This window comes from Nanorana parkeri, unplaced genomic scaffold, assembly GCF_000935625.1.
Source record: "Nanorana parkeri isolate BGI_ZX_2015 unplaced genomic scaffold, ASM93562v1 scaffold619, whole genome shotgun sequence".
In the NCBI taxonomy this organism is placed as follows: domain Eukaryota; kingdom Metazoa; phylum Chordata; class Amphibia; order Anura; family Dicroglossidae; genus Nanorana; species Nanorana parkeri.
In genome coordinates this window covers 621,713-641,986 of record NW_017306887.1, presented here as the reverse complement: position 1 = coordinate 641,986, position 20,274 = coordinate 621,713, and the positions used below count along the sequence as shown (strand labels likewise).

General features: G+C 41.6%; 1 protein-coding gene across 1 annotated transcript in view; it reads right to left on the bottom strand.

The window, feature by feature from the left end:
- DCC (DCC netrin 1 receptor) overlaps window positions 1-20,274 on the bottom strand; it is a 410,882-nt gene that overhangs the window by 139,472 nt on the left and 251,136 nt on the right. The window contains exons 10-12 of the mRNA XM_018562973.1: window positions 14,730-14,878; window positions 9,754-9,892; window positions 3,849-3,898 (exon numbers count right to left, since the gene is read on the bottom strand). Coding sequence (XP_018418475.1) covers window positions 3,849-3,898; window positions 9,754-9,892; window positions 14,730-14,878 — 338 coding nt within the window. The remainder of the gene's footprint in view (window positions 1-3,848; window positions 3,899-9,753; window positions 9,893-14,729; window positions 14,879-20,274) is intronic.

Sequence of the window (20,274 nt, the reverse complement as noted above, 5' to 3'; positions counted from 1 at the left end):
TAGGAACATACAATAAAAAACACAGAGAAGGGGGGAACAAACCACCGGTACAAGGTAGCCATAAGTGCGCATTGTATCAAATAATAACATGGCAACAATGAATACCTTCATCAAGTATGTAGGATTGCCCTAGAGCGAGACTTACCCCGTCTAGATACCTACCCCTATCAAGGGGGACTCAGGTGCAGTGTCCCATGCTGGATGAGCCCAATTCAGATGAAGTGAGCGAGGCCTTTTTATTGTTATTATTAATATTATCATTGTTATTATTATTATTATCATTATCATCACCATTATTGGCATTGTTATTATTATTATCATCAATTTTATTACTATTATTATCATTATATGCACTGGCTTCCACTCGCCTAAAGGATAAAATTAAAAATATTAACAATCACTTATAAAGCCATCCATAACTCTGCCCCCGGCTATATCTCCAACCTTGTCCCAAAATATCAGCCTAACCACCCCTTCCTCTCCCCCCAAGACCTCCTCCTGCTTTCCAGCTCCCTCGTCAACTCCTCCCATGCTCGCCTTCAGAACTTCTCTAGAGTCTCTACTAGGGATGCACCGATACCGGTATTTTGGTACCGAGTACGAGTACCGGTACCAAATTCAGGAAGCCAGGTGGCGTGTAATGACTCGCCACCTGGCTTCCTGATTAGCTGGGAAGCCGGGCAGCGTGTAAAGACTCGCCACCAGGCTTCCCGATTAACAAGAAAGTCCCCTCTTACCTTGGTATGTCCAGCCTGTCACCCCGCGGGGCCTCTCCAGCCAGAACGTGGCCTTCCTCCGGTGCCCAGCCGGAGCCATCTGGCCGGCCAATCAGGAAGCCGGGCGCCGTGTAATGATGCAACACCCTGCTAACTTTTCTCTTTACAGGTACTACTAATAGTAGATGGTTTGTGAAGGTGGGGGCTCGGAAAATGCATTTTACTGCAAGATCCGCTTTGATTGAACTTTTCTCGGTCCCATTGTTGTAAATGTTAACGGCAGCTGTTTACCAAAATGTAAATTTTTTTCCCCAAAAAATATCTGAAAGTGGTTCTTCGGAAGCATTCTTCCACCGAACTCATCTAGCGTGAATAGCGTCTTTGAATGAAAGCTTTTAAAGGCCAATTTTTGCCTTTCCATCCTCCAGACGCCACGTTCAGGTTTAAAATGTGGAGTGATTTTGAGTGATTGATTAGGGTCAAAATAAGTGTCACTCGTAGAGAAATAATAGGTCAGCCACTTCATTTCAACCTCTTATTCAAATCTCGCCATGGCTGGCTGCCTTCCTATTTATGATAAATGTCAAGTGGATGTAGCGGGGCCTACAGAATCTGCCCGGCTCACATCGGCCATGCTTCCTCTCCCCGAGCAATTTACTCGACCGAAAGCAGCCTTAGGCTTGTAAAACAGTTTGTTAAGAATTTTCAGGCCACTTTTATTGCCGCCAAAACACTTAAAGCGTCCTATTAAAATTTGTAGGTTTTGTCCGCACTGAACGCTCATCTTTTGTCAATAGAAAATCTATTAGGATTAAAGTATTGTACAAACTGTATATCTTATCTTATAACTAAACTGCAAGCAGGTGGGGCAGCACAGTGGCATCGGGGTTGCCTTGCAGCACTGGGGGTCCCTGGTTGAAATCCTGGTGAGGACACTATCTGCAAGAAGTTTGAATGAGCTAGCACCAACAGCTGAATTTGTACTTATATTAGCTTTGTGTAATTCCCTGCACAATAGCACTTAGACTGGTAGAGAGTGGGTGGGCTCCTCAGAAGAGGGCAAAGTATACTGTCACAATCTAATTATCCAATCACAGGCAGGGGCGGGTTAAATTCAGTGTATGCTGCAGTGGAGATCCAGAACCTGCTGTGCTGTCTGGCAGGGGTGTCTGGATTACAAGACTGGCTAAGCCGAATTGCAAGTGGTGCTTTAACCCCTTCACGACCCATTAAGGGATAATCCCGTCATGAAGTCCGAAGGGGTTAAACAGACAAAAGCCGCCGGGACTCTGTTCAGTTTTCTAGAGCCTGCCAGCTTTGCAGTAGAAGTGATTCTGACGGCTCAGCTGCTTCTACGATCCGGTATCCGATCCAAACCCCCCTCCCCCCGCCCGGCACGCCCGCCATGTTTCCTGGGCTCCGATGCCCCTCAGATGCCCCCCGGCTTGCCGGGTGTCTGTGGGAAACTGGGGAAGAGATCGGTTCACTGATTTCCTTCCTCTTCTATGGGACTGGGAGTGACGCGTATGGCATCCTGAAGCCCAGCAATAAGCTATTGAAGTGCGATCTGCACTTCAATAGCTTATGTAGAGTGTAAAGGTGACACTGGGGGTCTTTTGGACCCCCAGCATCACCTTAAAGAGTACCTGTCACAGCCAACATGCTATCATATAGGGGGCCTGTAAGCCCCCCAATGTGATAGCAATTAAAGTAAAGTTAAAAAAAAAACAGTTTTAAAAATATTAAATAAATTAAATGTAAAAATAAAAAAAAACATTATTTTTTAAAGTCCCTCGCCCCCGCATCAGGTGTGCCTATGTAAGAAGACGAAGATTTGTGCTACACATGTTGGGTATCGCCACGCACACCAGAATGGGAGCAATAATTCTAGGGCCAGTATTTATGCGTATCTCTAAACTGAGGACCTGTAGGGGCTTTTAACGCATCGTCTATAGACTTTTTGGGGTACTGAATTCGGTCGCAGTTTCATGGACGCATACAATTTAGAACCTGGGCATGTTGTGTATTTATTCGTTGTAACCTCATCTTTTATATTGCACAAAAAAATAGTTTTATATAGGGTTTTGGGGCACTAAATTTAACTTAAGTGCATTTCTCCCAACATTTTTGGGTTGATAAGTTGTGGTAATGTCGTGCAACATAAAAATATACAGCTGCCATCATTTTATTCTATAGGTTCTTGGCTTTCAGAAAAGATATAATGTTTAGGGGCTTAAAGTAATTTTCAGGCCTAAAATGTGGATTATAACATGGGTGCAAAAAATGGAAAAAAAAAGGCCTTTGTTCTTAGGGGGTTAAACACTCATTGCTGGAGATTGTGATGTCATTTTACCTATCAGTTTCTGACTACAAAAACAAATGATAGGTTTTCAGTAGAGGTGCCCTTAAGGGTCTTCCTGCATCAACCGTTAAAAAAAATAAAATGGTGGGAGTTTCACAAGCTCTCCTGATCTCCACAATGGACGTGATTGCTGGTAATTCCAGAAAGGAAAGAGCAAGACTTCCTAGCGTACGACATGCAGCTAATTACTATCCTAATTAAATGGCTCTTAGTATTTACCTTGGAAAACTCCACACTTGAATCTTTTGCTCCCAAGATCTTATTTATCCGTATCTGAGGCTGGTGGACTCAGGTATGCCGATAATCAGCAGGAGTTGACCCAAGTCTTACTAGAAAGGGAAACAACAGCCAATACTGTTTCATGAAGTGTACCGGTCACTGCTACCTGCTTGACAACCAAGCTTATGGGTTTTGTTTTCCAAAACACTGCTGCAGGGTACCACTGGCACCCACAAAACATTTACTATGTAAATTCTAAATTTGACAAAGGTTGAGGCTACCAGAGCACCCCACAATGAAATGCGAGACCTAATGAGAAGCACCCAGCATTATACTGCATAGTACGCTTAGGAAGTTCCTCAGCCTCCGAAGCCAGAAATTGCATACACCTGCTTGCGGGGCTCCATCTTTGGTAGTTCATTAGCTTCTCATGCTTGACAATCACACAGTGGAACATTTCCTATACAATTTTATTGAGCACTCCACATATAATATATTATATTGACACAAGATTAGCGCATCACAAATAATATAGTTTTAATTGGACTTACCCTGGAGTTCACCACTTCTAAGGAGACATTCTGAGGCATGGCGCTTGGTACTAGGGAAGAAAAGACGGACACTTAGTTTCATCACCTCTTGTACTATACAAAATTGCTGTGTTTTCTAACAATTTTGTATAACAGTCACCAACACATCAATGTTTAAAGTACGTGTAGACCCAATATCCAAAATCTTATAGTACTGTGGCTTCAACATGATGGAGCCGTCTTTGTTCTGGCATCATCCAGGGTCCTCATCTACTTCCTGGAGGGAGATGCCGGATCAGAGATGACACAATAATGTAAACCCTGGTGACTGTGCAAATCTTTGCCACAGATTAGCCCCTTCTAAAGCCTCTCACTTCTCACAAAGTTACAGAACAGTCTAAGCAATGGGGGAGAAATACTTCTAAGTAGACCCAATGACCCAAAATCGTATAGTATCTTTAAAATGTTTATGTAGTTTCTTGCTTATTCTTCAATAATTCAAATTATTCTTCAATATTTTTAGACCAGCTGTTCTCATAAAAAATTCCCGGTGAACATGCCATGAAGCTCCATTGTTCAGGCATTTCCTATATATATATATATTCTATGTATTTTATTTACAAAAAGCTATTGTTTTTTATTTACATAGAGCACAAAAATAACTAAAAGGCTGATAAAATACAAACACTATCATGTGCTATTTTATTGTCTTATTGTAATTTGGAAAATTAATAAAATACTCAAGAGTTAAAATACAAACACAACCATAAATCTGAGATGAGAGAATTCCAATTGGCATTCATCATTGCTTGGATTCCTGATTTGTGTGATTTCCTGCAGAGAGATCCGCACGCAAGGATACATTTGCAAATTGTAGATACTCCCAAGCAAGTCATCACTAAAAAAACCAACAGATTCTTTAGCAATCACAAGATAATTTGTGCTAAAAAATAATTATGATGAAAATCACTCTTATTAATTATTAGAGTGTATGTAAAGAAATTTTGGAATAGTGTGGAATGTGGAAGAGTTAGACTCTTTGTCAGGTTTTCATTGTTGTCTTTGTTCTCCTGGGGAGATTCACCCTCTCTAATTATTCTTTCAATTATTATCTTTGGTCATATAAAAGTGACTGGAAACCAAACATTTTTGAGTTGTCACCAGAACAGGAGGGGAAATATTCCCATAAGGAGACCTGTTCTGGTGCAATGGATGCATTTATTTGTAAGGGACTGCAATGGCAGTCATGTTTAGCAGTTTAATGTGACACATTTGCAAGTCTCTGACTGTGTCAGAAACCACCTGCTACTGCGCATGCGTGGGGTCCCGTTTTCCATACTACAGGTAAACAGTCACTTGCGCACGTGCGCCACGGGAACAGCAGCGCAAAAAAGCTCGCCAAATGGCACACATGAGGTGATGCTGCTTCCCAGTGGATCACCCTATTTAAACTGGCCTGCCTGACTCCAAGTTGCTGGATTGTCTTTCAGCTTCCCCTGTGTTCCTTGTGCTTCTGTTGACCTTGCTGACTTCTGACCTGGATTATCCTTGACCACGTTGATTGCTGCCTGCCCCTGACCTTCTGCTTGCTTACTGGATCTGCCTCCGTACCTCACTGTCCGACTGCTTTGACCCCTGGCTAGTTTGGCCACGATCGTGGATCCTGCTCTGCACTCCTCTCCTGGTTTTGACTTCAGCTCGGCTTGACCCGATCCAGTACCGGGACTACAGCTTGCACGGTGTGATCACCACTGGCACCTGTGCCACTCGCTGTCCACTAAGATTCTGTCCTCAACTCCAGAGTCTTTGGGACACAAGGTGCAAGGGAAGCCTCCTCCCACATTCAGTCTCCAATCAGGTACATGACATACTGTCACCTAAAGCATATTCCTAGTCTCTAACCACTTTTACAGGGTGGCTGCTATCTCTGATCATCTCCTGTAGCATGCTTCCAGTCTCCAACAACTACTGAAGTGTATGCTGTCTCTGATTCTCCTTCAGCATGTTTCCAGTCTCATATAACTTGTACAGTGTGTCTGCAGTCTCTGACTTTCTCCTGCAACATAGAAGTCTTAAGCCACTTCAGTAGTGTGTCTGAAGTCTCTGAGCTTCTCTTGCAGAATATTCTTAGTCTCCAGCCACTCCTCGAGAAGGTCTGCAGTCTCTAACCTCCTCCTAAAGCATGGTTCCAGTCTCCAACCACTCCAGTAGTGTGTCTTCAATCTTTGCTGTCTCCTGCAGCATGTTACTTCAACTACTCTTGTAATGTGTGAGCAGTCTCTCCACACCTTCTGCAGCGTGATTCCATTCTTTACCCACTCTTGGAGTGAAACTGCAGTCTCTGGCCATCTACTGCAGCATGGTCCAACTCTCCAACCACACCCGCAGTGTTTCTTTGGTCACTCATCATCTCCTGCAGCATGTTCCCAATCTCCAACCACTCCTGAAGGGTGTCTGCAGTATTTGATAGTATTATGCAGCATGTTTTCTTCAACAACTCCTGCTCTGTAACATTCTTCTGAAACAAGTCCCACTCCTGAAGTGTTTGTGCAGTCCCTGACCATCAACTGAAGCATATTCCCAGTCTCCGACAACTTCTGTAGTGTGTTTTCAGCCTCTGGCAGTGTTCTGCAGCATGATCCCAGTCTTCAACCATTCCTGTAGTGTGCCTGTAGTCCTTGACCATTTCCTGTTGCATGTCCACTGTCTTTGACAGCCTTCTGCAGATTCTCATTTTTGACAGTCTCTTGTAGCATTAAATATTCTGAAAACAATATGCTCTGCCCTTTGGTGTGTCAGGGACTAGACACTCAGAACTATTATTTTTAGTAAGTTGACCACCAATTCAAGTAGATTGGCAAGAGCAATATTTGGAGCATGCACAACATGCAGCTCACAGCAATACCCTCTGGTCACTGTATAATAAGTGATGGGAAAGCCTTTCAGATGATCTAAACCTTCTCCACTCGATCCAAAACCACAAAAAAAGGAGTTCAGCTTTAAGATTCTGTTTTTAAACAATATTTTATTTTATGTCAACCTTGCAATGGACAAATACAATGCAGAAAGAAAAGAATGTGTATTGCTTGCTGAAAACATGAAATCTGACAGGACTGTAATTAAACCTGACTTCAACTTTGATCTTTTACTGACAGCCTGCTAAGCAATCACAATGCAAGCTTTGTGCTGTGACGCTTGTCAGTTTGCGCGCACGCACCTCTGTGTGAAAACACGACCGCCTGAAAGAGTTTCTTTAAGAAAATCTATTCAGCCTGCAGTGGGGAATAAAGCTGCATGTGTCAATGTATAGAAAAGACTGTAAGGGGAGCTGAATGAAAGAATGACTTGAAATAGACCATTGTTTTAGCTGTTCCTTTTATTTATATTTGAGCTGTTGCTATATGCCAATCTCCATAGAGCTCTCAGTATACTATTTGCCAATGAAGAGAGACTGTTTGTTTTTTAAAGCAGAACTCCAGGCGAAGTTGAAACAAAGATGAGCCAGTTGGTTTGTGAGAGTAAGTGCTTGGTTTGCCCTGGGCTAAGTTTGCACGGCACATAAAATGATTACCAGTAGGTTGGATGTACAGTACAACAAAATAATTTGGTAACCGAATTAATAACAGGGTTGTTCACAAAAGGGTGAAGAGTTTGGAGAAGACAGGAGAAGTGAACAATCTAGGACAACATAGCCGAACTGGAAAGTGAGCTGAATTGGAGAATTTTTCCAAATCAGCTATGTGGTCCTAGATTGTTCTCGTCTCCTGCCTTCTCCAAACTCCTCACCCTTTTGTGAATAGACCTGTAAATGTATATGTAACCCACAGAGGAATGGGAGGGAATGCAAAGGTAGTAGAAAGCAAATGCAAATAAACAAAGAAAGCAATGAGGAAAAGAATAAGGAAAATGAAATGAATGAGGAAAGGAAAGTGAAAGAGGAAAGGGAAGGAAAAGAGATAAGGAAAGGAAAAGAAAGGAAAATAGGAAAGGTAAGGAGAAGAGGAAAGAAGAGGAACGGAAAAGAAAAGAGGAAAGGAATGTGAAAGAGGAAAGGAATGTGAAAGAGGAAAGGAAACAAGGAAAGGGAAGGAAAGGAAAAGAGGAAAGGAAAGGAAAAGGGGAATGAAAGGAAAGCAAAGGGGAAAGGAAAAGGAGATAGGAAAAGGGAAAGGAAAAGAAAAGAGGAAATGTAAGGAGAAGAGGAAATGAAAAGAAAAGAGGAAAGGAAAAGAGGAAGGGAAAAGAAAAGGGGTAAGGAAAAGAGCAAGGGAAAAGAAAGTGAAAGAGGCAAGGCAATGAATAGAGATAAGGAAAGGAAAAGAAAGGTAAATCGGAAAGGTAATGAGAAGAGGAAAGAAGAGGAACGGAAAAGAAAAGAGGAAAGGAATGTGAAAGAGGAAAGGAAAGGAAAAGAGGAAAGGGAAGGGAAGGAAAGGAAAGGAAAAGAAGAAAGGAAAAGGGGAATGGAAGGAAACCAAAAGAGGAAAGGAAAAGGAGAAAGGAAAGGAAAAGGGAAAGAAAAAGAGGAATGGAAAAAATTGAAAAGGGAAGGAAAAAAAAAGTAATGAAAGTCATAAGAAAAGGAAAAAAAGTAGAGGTAAAAACAAAAAGAATGGAAAAAGGAAAATAGAGAAATTGTAAAAAAAAAAGGAACTAAAAGGAAAAATGAGTGGAGAGAAAAGGAAAAGTAAAGGAGGAAAGAAAATAGAAAGTGGGAAGGAAAGAACAGTAAAATAAAAGGTATGCAAATAAAAGGAAAAGAACGGAAAGAAAAAGAAAAAATTAAAGGAAAGGAAAAGAAAGGGAACTCTTAGTATATCAATCAATAACCCCCCAAAAATCTGATACATTTTGATACAATTACTCCTCAGAATGAATATGGAATTTCACAGCAGCTTTGAAATGAAACATGCTCAATAAACATTCTTGCTTTTGATAAGGTGAGAGATCAAGTACCGACAGCTGGCTCACAACGCTACCTGCCGAGCCAGTGTTCAGAATGACACCTGCCTGGCAGTATAGAAAACATTTCACACTGTGGGAATCTTGGTGTTCACACAGTTTCTTCTACCTGCTAATGAGATTGTGCTAAGAATTACACATTTGCAGGAATGTGTTTTTATAAATGCCATAAAGTGTCATGTAGCCAAAGTATACATTTTGAGTAAAGAGAAAATAACACATATTAGACCGTTTGCTCGCTTTGCTAAACAAAGAGCACGTAGATAAATACAATAAGTACACTGATAGCTTACATTAAAATAGCTGTGGATACTCTAGCTGCCTCCACAAGCAAACCCCTGTGTACACTTGTTTGCATGCACCGATGTGTGGGGGCATAACTGGGATGTCAGCAGCAGATATAGCAACCTAAGTATGGAGGCTGGAAACCAGTACAACTAGTTTCTTGGAACTGATCACTGTCATGATACTAAGTACTCTCTCTTTCACACTCTTGTAAGAAAGTATAAAGAGGCAGCAAAATACCCAAATGACCAAAAGGATGGAGACTGGTGGGCTGAGTCAGCCTGTGTTTTTTTGTGTGTGGAACATTCTAACAGTCAGATCTCCCTGCTATAATTTCCAACTCTGTTCCTGTCCACCTAGTCTTACTTCCAATCTTCAGATCTTTATAATATATAAGGGGAATTCTTGTCAACGGGGATAAGGCAACTGTAAAAATTTGATAAAAGTTCCAATATTTCCTTATCTAAAAATTTGCCCTGCTAGAGAAAATGGATCATTATTACAGTTATGGGTTTGCTTGCTCTGTATCAACCGAGAGGTTTTGAAGTTTCAAGGTTTATGAACTTAATGGATACATGTCCTTTCAACCTATGATGTACCTATGTCACTTTTTCAATACTAGCAAATTACAAGTTACTGCAATAATGTCATTTCAGGCAATACAATGAACCACTCTTACCATCTGATAAGGTCATGATTGCGTGTTCTTCTGTTGAGACCCCAGGGCCGTAACGATTGTAGGCCAGAACTCTTATACTGTATTCTGTAAACTTCCGAAGGCCTTCAAGTCTGTAAGAAAGTCCATCAACTTCGATGTTCTGTGAAAAGAGGAAGAAGGATAGTTACTACCCATAATTCACTAATCTACATTCACTATGGACAACTTACAAACTGCATTTCACTATATACCAAATAGGGCACTAAGTAAGTATTGCCAGCTGTGATATGAATATGTTGTTAACTCTGAAATTCTGTTTGCCCCATCATTTTCTTTTCTTTCCAACATCGATCATCCCTTTTCTAATACCCTTTTCTGTTTACGGAACATGACCATGAGGGCTATGATTTAACCCAAATTAGCCAAATGTAGAGAAAGACAATTAAACCCATGAGCATAAAGGTTAAAACCCAACAGCAGCCAAACATTTTTTGAGTTTCATATATAATGGGGAAGGTTCTATTCCTAACTCTCTGTTGGATTTCATTGTTGACTTGGTTCCAATCCGAGAGATTTCTCCTCGTTTCCTGTCCCAGTTATGGGAACAAGGACAACAACCATTTTGTTTGTGCAGTGGTAAAGGGTTAGAACCTGTGTCACGATATATTGCTGTCTGTATTTTCCTCTTCCACGACATATGACACACCTCATTGTCCTGGTGTCACTGATTTACCAGAGGGGGCAGGTCCACTTTAAAGATGCCTCATTTTGTCACTGCCACCTGGAGTTAATCACTAGAAGCTTTAATATGGAAAGGGAATTTAGAAATTGTTGACTTTATTGGCTGCACTCTTCTTAGCAGCCATGGTGCCTACACATAAAAAAACAAGTGAGCAATGGGCACTGACATGGGAAGTAGCGATGTCCAGATACCAGTTCAGATACCATTGCCGATACTTGGCATTTTCATGAGAACTACCAGAGTTGCAGAAGTTGCAGCTGGGACCTGGCTCTGGCGTTCCATCACTGTCCTGAAATCATTAGTCTATTGTTTTAGAAAAAAACGTACAAATCCCAGGAGCTCTGTGTGCTCCTTACAAATGACAGCTGCCTCCTAACTTTTGAATTTTTCTCTAGTCTATTCTTGGAGCTCGAAAAGTATCTGTACTTGTACTTGTACCGAGTACGGTACTTGGTATCTGAACATCCCTAAATGGGCAGTCCAATTTATTTCAATGCTCCCTGTAAGGCAGTATAGAATATGTTGGTGCTTGATAACTCAATCACGTTGCTAAACAAAATGTAAAAAAAATGCCTTTTACTGCAAAAAAATCTTATATAAGGAATATTTGGTCTATGACTCATTAGAGTATTGAGGTGTGGTGTCCCTGAGGTCACGGCTTTCAGAGGTAATTGTAATGTGCTATAAGTCATCCTCTGTCTATAGTAATCGTAACAATGATCTGGGCTGGTGTTGGGACTGTCACTGATCCCTCGTGGGTGATCACTACATGGTAAGGCTCAATACTTAATGACATAACAGATCATTTTGGTTTCAGGATTATTAAATTCATTTACGCTTCACAGCAATTATGAGATCGCCGGCCCTAATAGGACCCGTTACTTTCCACACTTTCATCTCTCTCTTGACTCCGACTTGATATTAAAGACTTTGATTTATGACTCTGCAGATGAAAGTTAAGATACTTTAAGATTGCTTAAGCGGAATATCAATGAGACTTTTTAAACTAAAGGGAAAAAAATGTTCAAGACTCTCTGATATAGATTATATAACAGTCCTAAAGCCGTGGTGTTAAAAAAAATGTCTCAGAGAGCTCAGAATGGCGTATAAAGGGCACGATTCTGACCTTACAAAGGAAAAAAAAAACATTTGACTGCAGCAGTTAATTGGTATCTCCAACCAAAATGTTTTATTTCTAGTTTTGGATAAAGTGGGAAAGGGTTAGATCCGCTCTGGGTTTTTTTTTTGCCTCTCGTGTCCTTGTTGGGTAGAATTGCCCTCTTTTTGGGTCTTCTTTATTTGCCACTGTTACCAGGATAGATAGTAATGTATAATACATTTATTTTTGGGTGCAACTGGAACAGGAATTGAGGAAAAATCTCGATGCAAGGGCACTTGTTCCTGTGACAAGTGTCTAGAGGGGCTATCCCTTCACTTTAAAGAGATTTTCACTTGTTTCCCATCCAGCCTTCTGTTCAGTAACTGGAACAGGGAATTATGGAAAGTTTCCTGAAATAGACAAATTACCATTATCTCTATAAAAGTAAAAAAAAAAAAAGCTAGCAGTCACACTCAAATGGATTTGCTTAGTAATGCTGAAGATGTTTCTTAGCTTATCCAAGACATTTTTTCAGTTCTAATGAACTGAAGATTGGCTTGGATAAGCTATGGAACGTTGTCAACATTACAGAGCCAGTCCAGTTGAATTAGGCTAACTACTACAAGCTTTTCTATGATCTGGATAAATTAGAACCTGCACAGACTATGAAAATAATGAAAGATTTCTCAAAATATATAAGATACGCTTTAAATACAGCCAGGTTTTAAAGTTTCTCATGACAACAAATAAGCAAACAAACACAACAGACCATGACCCCCCCCTCCCACACAAACACACACACACACACACCTTTTCCCTCATAGCGTAGTTGAATTATTTGTTGGCCAATAAATACATTATTTTTTCATTGCCTTTAACCTGGTAACAACGCTGCTTATTCTGCGGAGAATACACACAGCAACATTGCCACTCTGTGGTCAGGGTAGTCTTAGATGGACATATAGTTTTAAATGTACTTTAGGCGACATACAATTTATAGCCCATCTCCAGATAACATGTTTTAAGCCATTACAAAAATAGTTGTTTTCTTTTTTTAAATCATGTGAATAAAAGCTGACTGTTGTAAGCACCCTTTATTACTGTTATATTGGTTGTCCTAACCCCTGTAACTGTCTCTATTATTGGGCAGCCTGATCTGCTTGTAAAATGTGGAGAAAAATATGAAAAAAAGACATGAAATATAAAATGAATCCATAGTCAGAATACTATTATTATGACTATTAATCTTATATAGAAACCACAATATTGAATACAATAAATACAAAGTTTTCACTATAGTGGTCCTTTAAGTATGGCTTGAAGGCTAGCATATAAGCTGACCTTGCATTTTCATGCTGCTATAAAGACATATCTTAATACCACCCTTCTAAAAAGCCTTCCTGACTATAAATTATATTTTTTTAAAAACGACCTTCCTCTCCACCTTTGTCTTATACATAGGCGTATTGTGAAGCTCAGAGTGACTTGCCCGCCACATGAGCAATTTAAAAAAAAGACAAAAAAAGGCAAACCAGCTCGACAAACATTTGCTCGGCTCTTCCATCTTTCCATCTCTCAGTATGAAATCGTCTATAGATATTTATCCATCATCAGAGAATGCGTCCATTAGCTCCTGTTCTCCCTCATTTCTTCCCTAATGTTCGCCCGCGTTTTAAAAGCAAACCGCGCACCGTGTAAGTCCATCTCCGGCTGATCACTGTTTTATGTCCTTCCGGAGATGTGACCTCCACATCAGAATGGAATTACTTTAGGCTCAGCCTGGCTAATGATCTACAAAGATCTCCAAACCCCAGCTAATCGCTAACAGGGCCAAGCTTGTCTGCCCTAATAGTGTACAGGGTCTCAATGTACCTATTGCTTAACATCATTATTGGATATCATCTCATTGTGTCTTTTAAAGACATTTAGCTGACACTTATTAGCTATCGCATATAGCCGGCGTCCCTTGTTAATGATGGGAGTGGGCTCACTCAGCGTCCCCAGCACAGTGACCGCACAGTCACATCTCCCGGCCACTGTTTAGAATCGCATGATCAATCTGACGGTCAATCACAGTGATCAAGAAGCCCACCTCGCCCCTACTGCTACAAACCCCTAAATGGCCAGCTCCCGACGGCTGAATGGGGTTAAGAGCAGGTTCAGACTAAGGTGTATTATGTAGCTTTTTAGCTTGCATTGAGGAAGCCCAAACATGTTGAATGGTCAACCACCATGCCTTGCCATGTTTTAATAGACCTGTAGCTTCTTTTCTGATGTAGTGCACAAAAAAGGAGGGTTTAAATCTGAGCATTGCAGGGACGTGCGGTCAGGGAAGGCAGGTGAGGCAGAGCCTCACCTAGTATTGTGAAGGAAAAAGCTGTCAAGTCTGAAGCTGACAGCTTTTTCTCCATTCAGATCGGCTTCTAGCAGGTTACACAGCAGGCAAAGCCTCCCCACTGTGTAACCTGTCTTGGACGGAGTGCTGACTGTTAATTACAGGCAGTGCTGCAGCTGGCTTTTGACAGATAGTTAGGTTACACAGCAGCGGACTTCCCCACTGCTTGTGTAACCTAACTAGTGAGGCAAGAGCTGTCAGAGCCTCTACTCTTTGTTAGAGGCGTGAGCTCTGTGGATGGTTTGGACCAATGCCAGAGCGCCATTGGTCCAAGCAAAAAAAGAAAAGATAAAAACCACTGAGGCCATGGATCTCGATGCCTCAGCAGTGACAAGCAAGTGAGGGACAGGGAGGTTCCTCCCTGTCTCCTCCCTGTCTCCTCCCTTCCTCCTTCACACTAGTCGGGGCTTCGGATGGGGGCGGGGCTTCGGTGGGATGTGAGTGGGGCGTCGGCATGCTGGGGGGCAGGACTGGGGAATCCCTCACCAAGAAACAAAGGTACCGCACATCACTGGAGCATTGTGTTTGTGCTAAAATGCCCATTCATTGTGGTGCACTGGCTACGTGTGTCGGGGTGCCGTTCCAAAAAATTGCGCAATACCACAATCCACACATGTAAATGGAGACTAAAGTATTAAAATAATACTCCAAGCCAAATTCATTCTTTAATATTCAATCTGCATTTTTAATGTTTGGGTTCAATCTTTAGATGATTAAAACAAAGACTCAGGACTTGGAATTATAATTTGATGAGAGCTCACCTGTTCTCTTCCTGAAATAGTTTCTGTACACAGAACTCTGTAGCCTTGAACAGGGCCGTTCGCGTAAGCTGGCGGTTCCCAGGAAATCAGAATTGATGTAGGAGATGTAGAGACCACCTGAAGATTTTCTACTGGTCCTGGCACTTGTACTGGAAAATATAAAATAAAAATAAAAAATTAACTTGACACTTATCTGTTGGAAAATGCACCATATGTTCTATATAGTATATGCAAGTACAGTTAGGATAATAATAATAATACTAATTATTATTATTCAGAATTTATATAGCACCAACAGTTTGCACAGTGCTTTACAATATAAAGAAGACATTAGTTACAATACAAATCAAGACAAGATGGTTAAGAGGGCCCTGTCCATGAGAGCTTACCGCCTAAAATGGTTAAAAGCAGAACTATGAGGTGAGTGAAAATCACTCATCCTCATAGTTTGAACCGACCTGTGACAATGAAACTGTCACACGTCGGCTCAATAGATCGGGAAGTGAGCGAACACATACCGTTGCTCGCTCACTTCTCGATCATCTCCCTGCAGAGAGTGGTGATTGTCAGTCACCGCTCCCCGCAGACATTCCCCCCCTCCCCGCTCAGATCCTGCAGAGCTGACTGGAGGAACGAACGGTAGAGGGGGCGGGTACAGCTGACTCTGTCTCTAGATAGGCAGAGCCAGCTGTCATTCACGCAGCTGGGTGGATCTCGACAGCATTGTCTGGATCCGTCCCGGCTGCGGCGTCTCAGTATACCATGAGCTTTAGCTAGCGATATACTGAGCTTTGGGTCACGGGAGGAGGTTAGTATATGTCCTCCTGTAACCCTAAAGAGTACTATGGGGAAAAACACCCTGTAGTTCTCTTTTAATGGAAAATATTTTTTTAGACATTAGTCATCTTAAATAGCAACATATTTGCTGGACAATAAAGGAAACCAGCCAAAGCAATACAAGTATATAAATAAACATGCATAAAAATAACCATATATTATTAAACAGAGATTGATATAAATAATCACGAGTGTGAACTACTGTCATGTTATTCTTTATCTAAGTGTGACAAATAGCCATTCATTATGTCATCTTCAAATATTTGAAGGTATAATAAAATGCCATTTCTTGATATTTGAAAGCACAGAAGAAAATTTCAGTGGATGAAAATGTTTTGGAAAAGGATTGTAATTTTGGTCTTCCAATTGAAGTTTCAGTTTAAAACAGCAAAATACATTCCAGATGCATCAACACAAAATGTGTGCAAAGTTTTTCAATTCGTTTTTTTTGTGTAGAAAACAGATACATTCTGAGTAGAATTGCTAGTCCCCTGCCAGCATGCTAGAGATGATCCTTGCTGTGTGTGGAAGCAGCAGTCTCTCTGCAGAGGTCCAATAGCAGAGGTCCACCATGCCCAAACCCCGCCCACCCCCTGCTCCAGTCAGAGCTAGAGCTTTCCGATTTTCAATCTTGCTGATTGCAGAGATACAGAGGACATGATTTTTTGCTCAGGCTGTGGCTGCTTTCTAAAGAAAACAAACTGTAATGCTAAACAAACTGTAATGCTTTACACCCCTGGAATGTATTAAGCTACTTTAATTTGAGATTCATTTGGGATGAAAACTAAACTCCAGCCAGTATGCTTTGTTTTTTCTGTGTATATAATGGGGTAATGATTAAAACCTCTTTCAGGTTCTTACTGCTGCCTGTGGCCCCACTGGCTAGATCTGGGTGTCCCCTAGGCAAGAAGTAATAGGACTTTTTTTAAATTGGAATACAGAGAGGAAAGAAAAAATTCTAGTAATGAATGGGAAGGAGAGAACATGATGGCCAATCTTGCAGGCAGTGATACAAACTGACAGAAGTTCTAACCCTTATCTCCACTAAAATGGAAAAGAAAAAGCTTCTGCTGCAGTTGGGCTTTCATATAAACTGTATACGCACACATGTATGTAATATTCTAATGATTGTAAGCAAGAAGAATGATTTCAAGACTAAATTATAATGCAGCCATTTGTATGCAGTAGAATAGAGTTTATTGTACCCCTAACTGTATTGTCACTCTAGCTGGCTGAGCTGTGGCACGGCCCCATGTGTTTAGCGATTTTCCATATTGGTAGTGGTCAACAAACTGAACTGCAAAAAAAGGATTATGCACAGGTGTCTTATATAAAATGCCTGGCCCTAGATACCTAGCCTAGATACCTGGCCTAGATACCTGGCCAGGCCTTATGTGCTTGGCAGGATCCCTGGCATTAGGTGCATGGCCCTACATGACTGGTCTTATACACTGAACTTTAGATGCCTAGCCTTAAGTGTTGTGCCTTAGATGCCTGACCTTAGGCTTTGCACCTTAGATGCCTGGTCTCAGATGCTGGGCCTTGGATGCCTGGTCTTAGGTGCTTTGCCTTAGATGCCTGGTCTTAGGTGTGGGGCCTTAGATGCCTGGCTTAAGTGGTTGTGTCTTAGATGCCTTGCCTTAGGTGCTGTGACATAGATGATGGGCTGTAGGTGCTGAGCTTTAGATGCCTGGTCTAAGGTACTGTGCCTTAGGTGTCTTGCCTTAGGTGCTGGGCTTTGGATGCCTGGCCTTAGTGCTGGGCCTTGAATATCTGGTCTTGTGTTTTGGGCCTTAGATGCCTAGCCGTAAGTGCTGTGCCTTAGATGCCTGACCTTAGGCTCTGCAAATTAGATGCCGAGTCTTAGATGCTGGGCCTAGGATGCCTGGTCTTAGGTGCTTTGCCTTAGATGCCTGGTCTTAGGTGCTGCGGCATAGATACCTGCTGGTGCTAGGTCTTAGATGCCTGATCCTTGGTGTTGTGCCCTAGATGATGGGCTGTAGGTGCTGAGCTTTAGATGCCTGGTCTAAGGTACTGTGCCTTAGGTGTCTTGCCTTAGGTGCTGGGACTTGGATGCCTGGCCTTAGGTGCTGTGTCTTAGATGCCAAGACTGAGGTGTGTGGCCTTAGATGCCTGGTCTTAGGTGCTGTGTCATAGATGCCAAGACTTAGGTGTGTGGCCTTAGGTGCCTGGTCATGGGTGCTGTGTCTTAGATGCCAAGACTTAGGTGTATGGCCTTGGATGCCTGGCCTTAGGAGCCTGGCAATAAGACATACATTACAACATTATCTGGGATCAAGCTGTCTTGCCAATGGTCCTAATGCAGCATTGATCCCGGATGCTCAGCCAGCTATAAAGCATCTCTACCATGAATATAGGTGTAACCCCAACCCCCAGCAGTTAAACTAAGCAGGTGGCAGTCTTGCTTCCCAGATTACAGCAATTAAATAATACATTTAACCTCATTAAGTCACAGTAGCTATTTCATCCCACATATTTTCAGTGCCCCCTAGCTTTAATCCTACGAATTTGATTAACAGCCTCCAAAAAAAGGCACATTAAAAGGAAAGGACATTTTTACAGTTAATTGGATTTTCTGACAGTAGGAATGGAAAAAACCCAACATAACAATGCTAAATGAAGGCCGGAAACCTAGAAGATTTATCAGTAAGGAGATGATTTAGCTGCCCATTGTGCTTGATTATAGACCCTGCGTTCATCATTTCATAGTCATTATTTTGCTTTGTTTTCTCTTATACCCCATATGGATACAGTATATATTGCTGCTTTCATCCCACAATCAAAAAGCCAATGGTTGACTTTTTATTTTCTAGAAAATCACATTGTTTTACACTAGTTACTAGTCTGTTTTCAAGCAAAAAAAAAAAAGCACATTTAAAAAAAAAAAATAGTTGGCTGAAAGATCTGTCAATAATTGGTTCCTTTTCTTTCACCCAAACTTTTCAATAAAAACACAAGACATGGATTTAATTGGAAATAACAGAGATTTTATCATAACAAAAAAGAACCAACAATGTTTTAATATGTTTTATTGTTATCTGTCCTATTGTGAGCTGCACTTCAGCCACTCGAATACCTCCTTTTGAAATCCCCACACAGGGACCACTATAAGCACCAAACACCAGATGTCTTTATTCCATCAAATGTGCACCATTTACCAAAACTCTTAGGGGGTTATTCACAAAGCTGCCAAAGGCAGCCGAGTGAATAACCGAGCCGAAATAAAGTGAGCCGAACAACGTTCGGCTATTCACTACAGCTCAGTACGGCTGATTTCAGCCATACATCAGCTGCTCTTCTGGATCGGCTGAGCCGGAGCTCCAGCAACTCACTCGCTGCCGTTCGCCCCTATTCCCAACTGTTTCCTATTGGCCGGCACCTGCTAGAGTCTTCTAGCAGATGCCGGCCAATGAATACCAACTGGGCGGAGACGGCCGTGACGTCATGTTATGTTATTGTATAAAGACAGATCAGCGTCCCTAGGTCATTTGGGGAAGCTGATCTGTCATTTGAGGGGCTTATGACCGGCCGTTCGGCAGGCCATTCGCCCAGCTTCGGCTGACACTTTGGCTCAGTTGAACCGAAGCATATGCCTTCGGCTTGACTGAGCCGCTCGGCTGCCTTTGGCTGCTGTATGGGCTATAGTGAATAGCCCGTACGGCTCCTTTGTGAATAACCCCCTTACTGCTTTATAAATGCCAAAGACATTGCCCCATACCCACTTAGCTCCCTGATGACAAAATATTTTATGAGTGGACAGGTGGGACAACTTTCCAGCTCCACAGATCTCTTTGGAATGGCCATGCCTAGACTCACATTTGCAAACAATCCCTGAAACAATCCCTATGAACGCTGACCATCTTCTAGACGGTTACTTCTAGATTAGTCACCAGTATTGCCTATGGTCTCCCTGCCTCTAATCTTTTTCCATTACTGAATTACAATGCCTTGTTCTGCACTGTGTCTGTGTGGAGGTGGCCAAATTTGTAGAAGCAGGACTTTGCTTCCTCATATCACAGCCTCCAGAAAGGAGATCAGTGTGCGGCACAGCTGTGACATCACCAAATCTTTAATGAGATAGAGAAGGCTTGTCGCATTCCTTACCGGAAAGCCCCGTATTCGGAGATGGGTGCTTGGAATGACTGCGGATGGCTCCGCAATTTGCAACTGATATGAAAGAAATGTCACCAGCACACCAGAATCCTTCAAGGATGATCAATCGTGGATTTATTGAAAACTCATGTCAAAAACACAAACGTTTTCGGGGCCGCACAGGGTCCCTTCATCAGGCATAGCTAGGTCACGTTTACTATACAATGGCTATTTTGCAATGGCTACCACAAAAGAAGGAACAGAGGGGAAGTGCTATGAAAGTGTGTTTAAGTGAGCTAAGGGGTGGCTTTAAAGAGTCACTGTCAATTTTAAAAATGATTCAAAATATGTTTTTGCTAAAATATACTGCAGTTTCCTGTAATTACAAAAAAATGGCTAAATTAATTTTGTTACAATTATTTACAGGAAATGTACAATTCTCCCTTTAATTGTACACATTAGAGAAGGTGTTTTTGAATTTGTAATTGAAATAATGATATATATCTAGATATATCTAGATATACACACACACACACATGCTCTCATGACAATTAAAAAAAAAAAAAAATATATATATATATATAAATATATATTT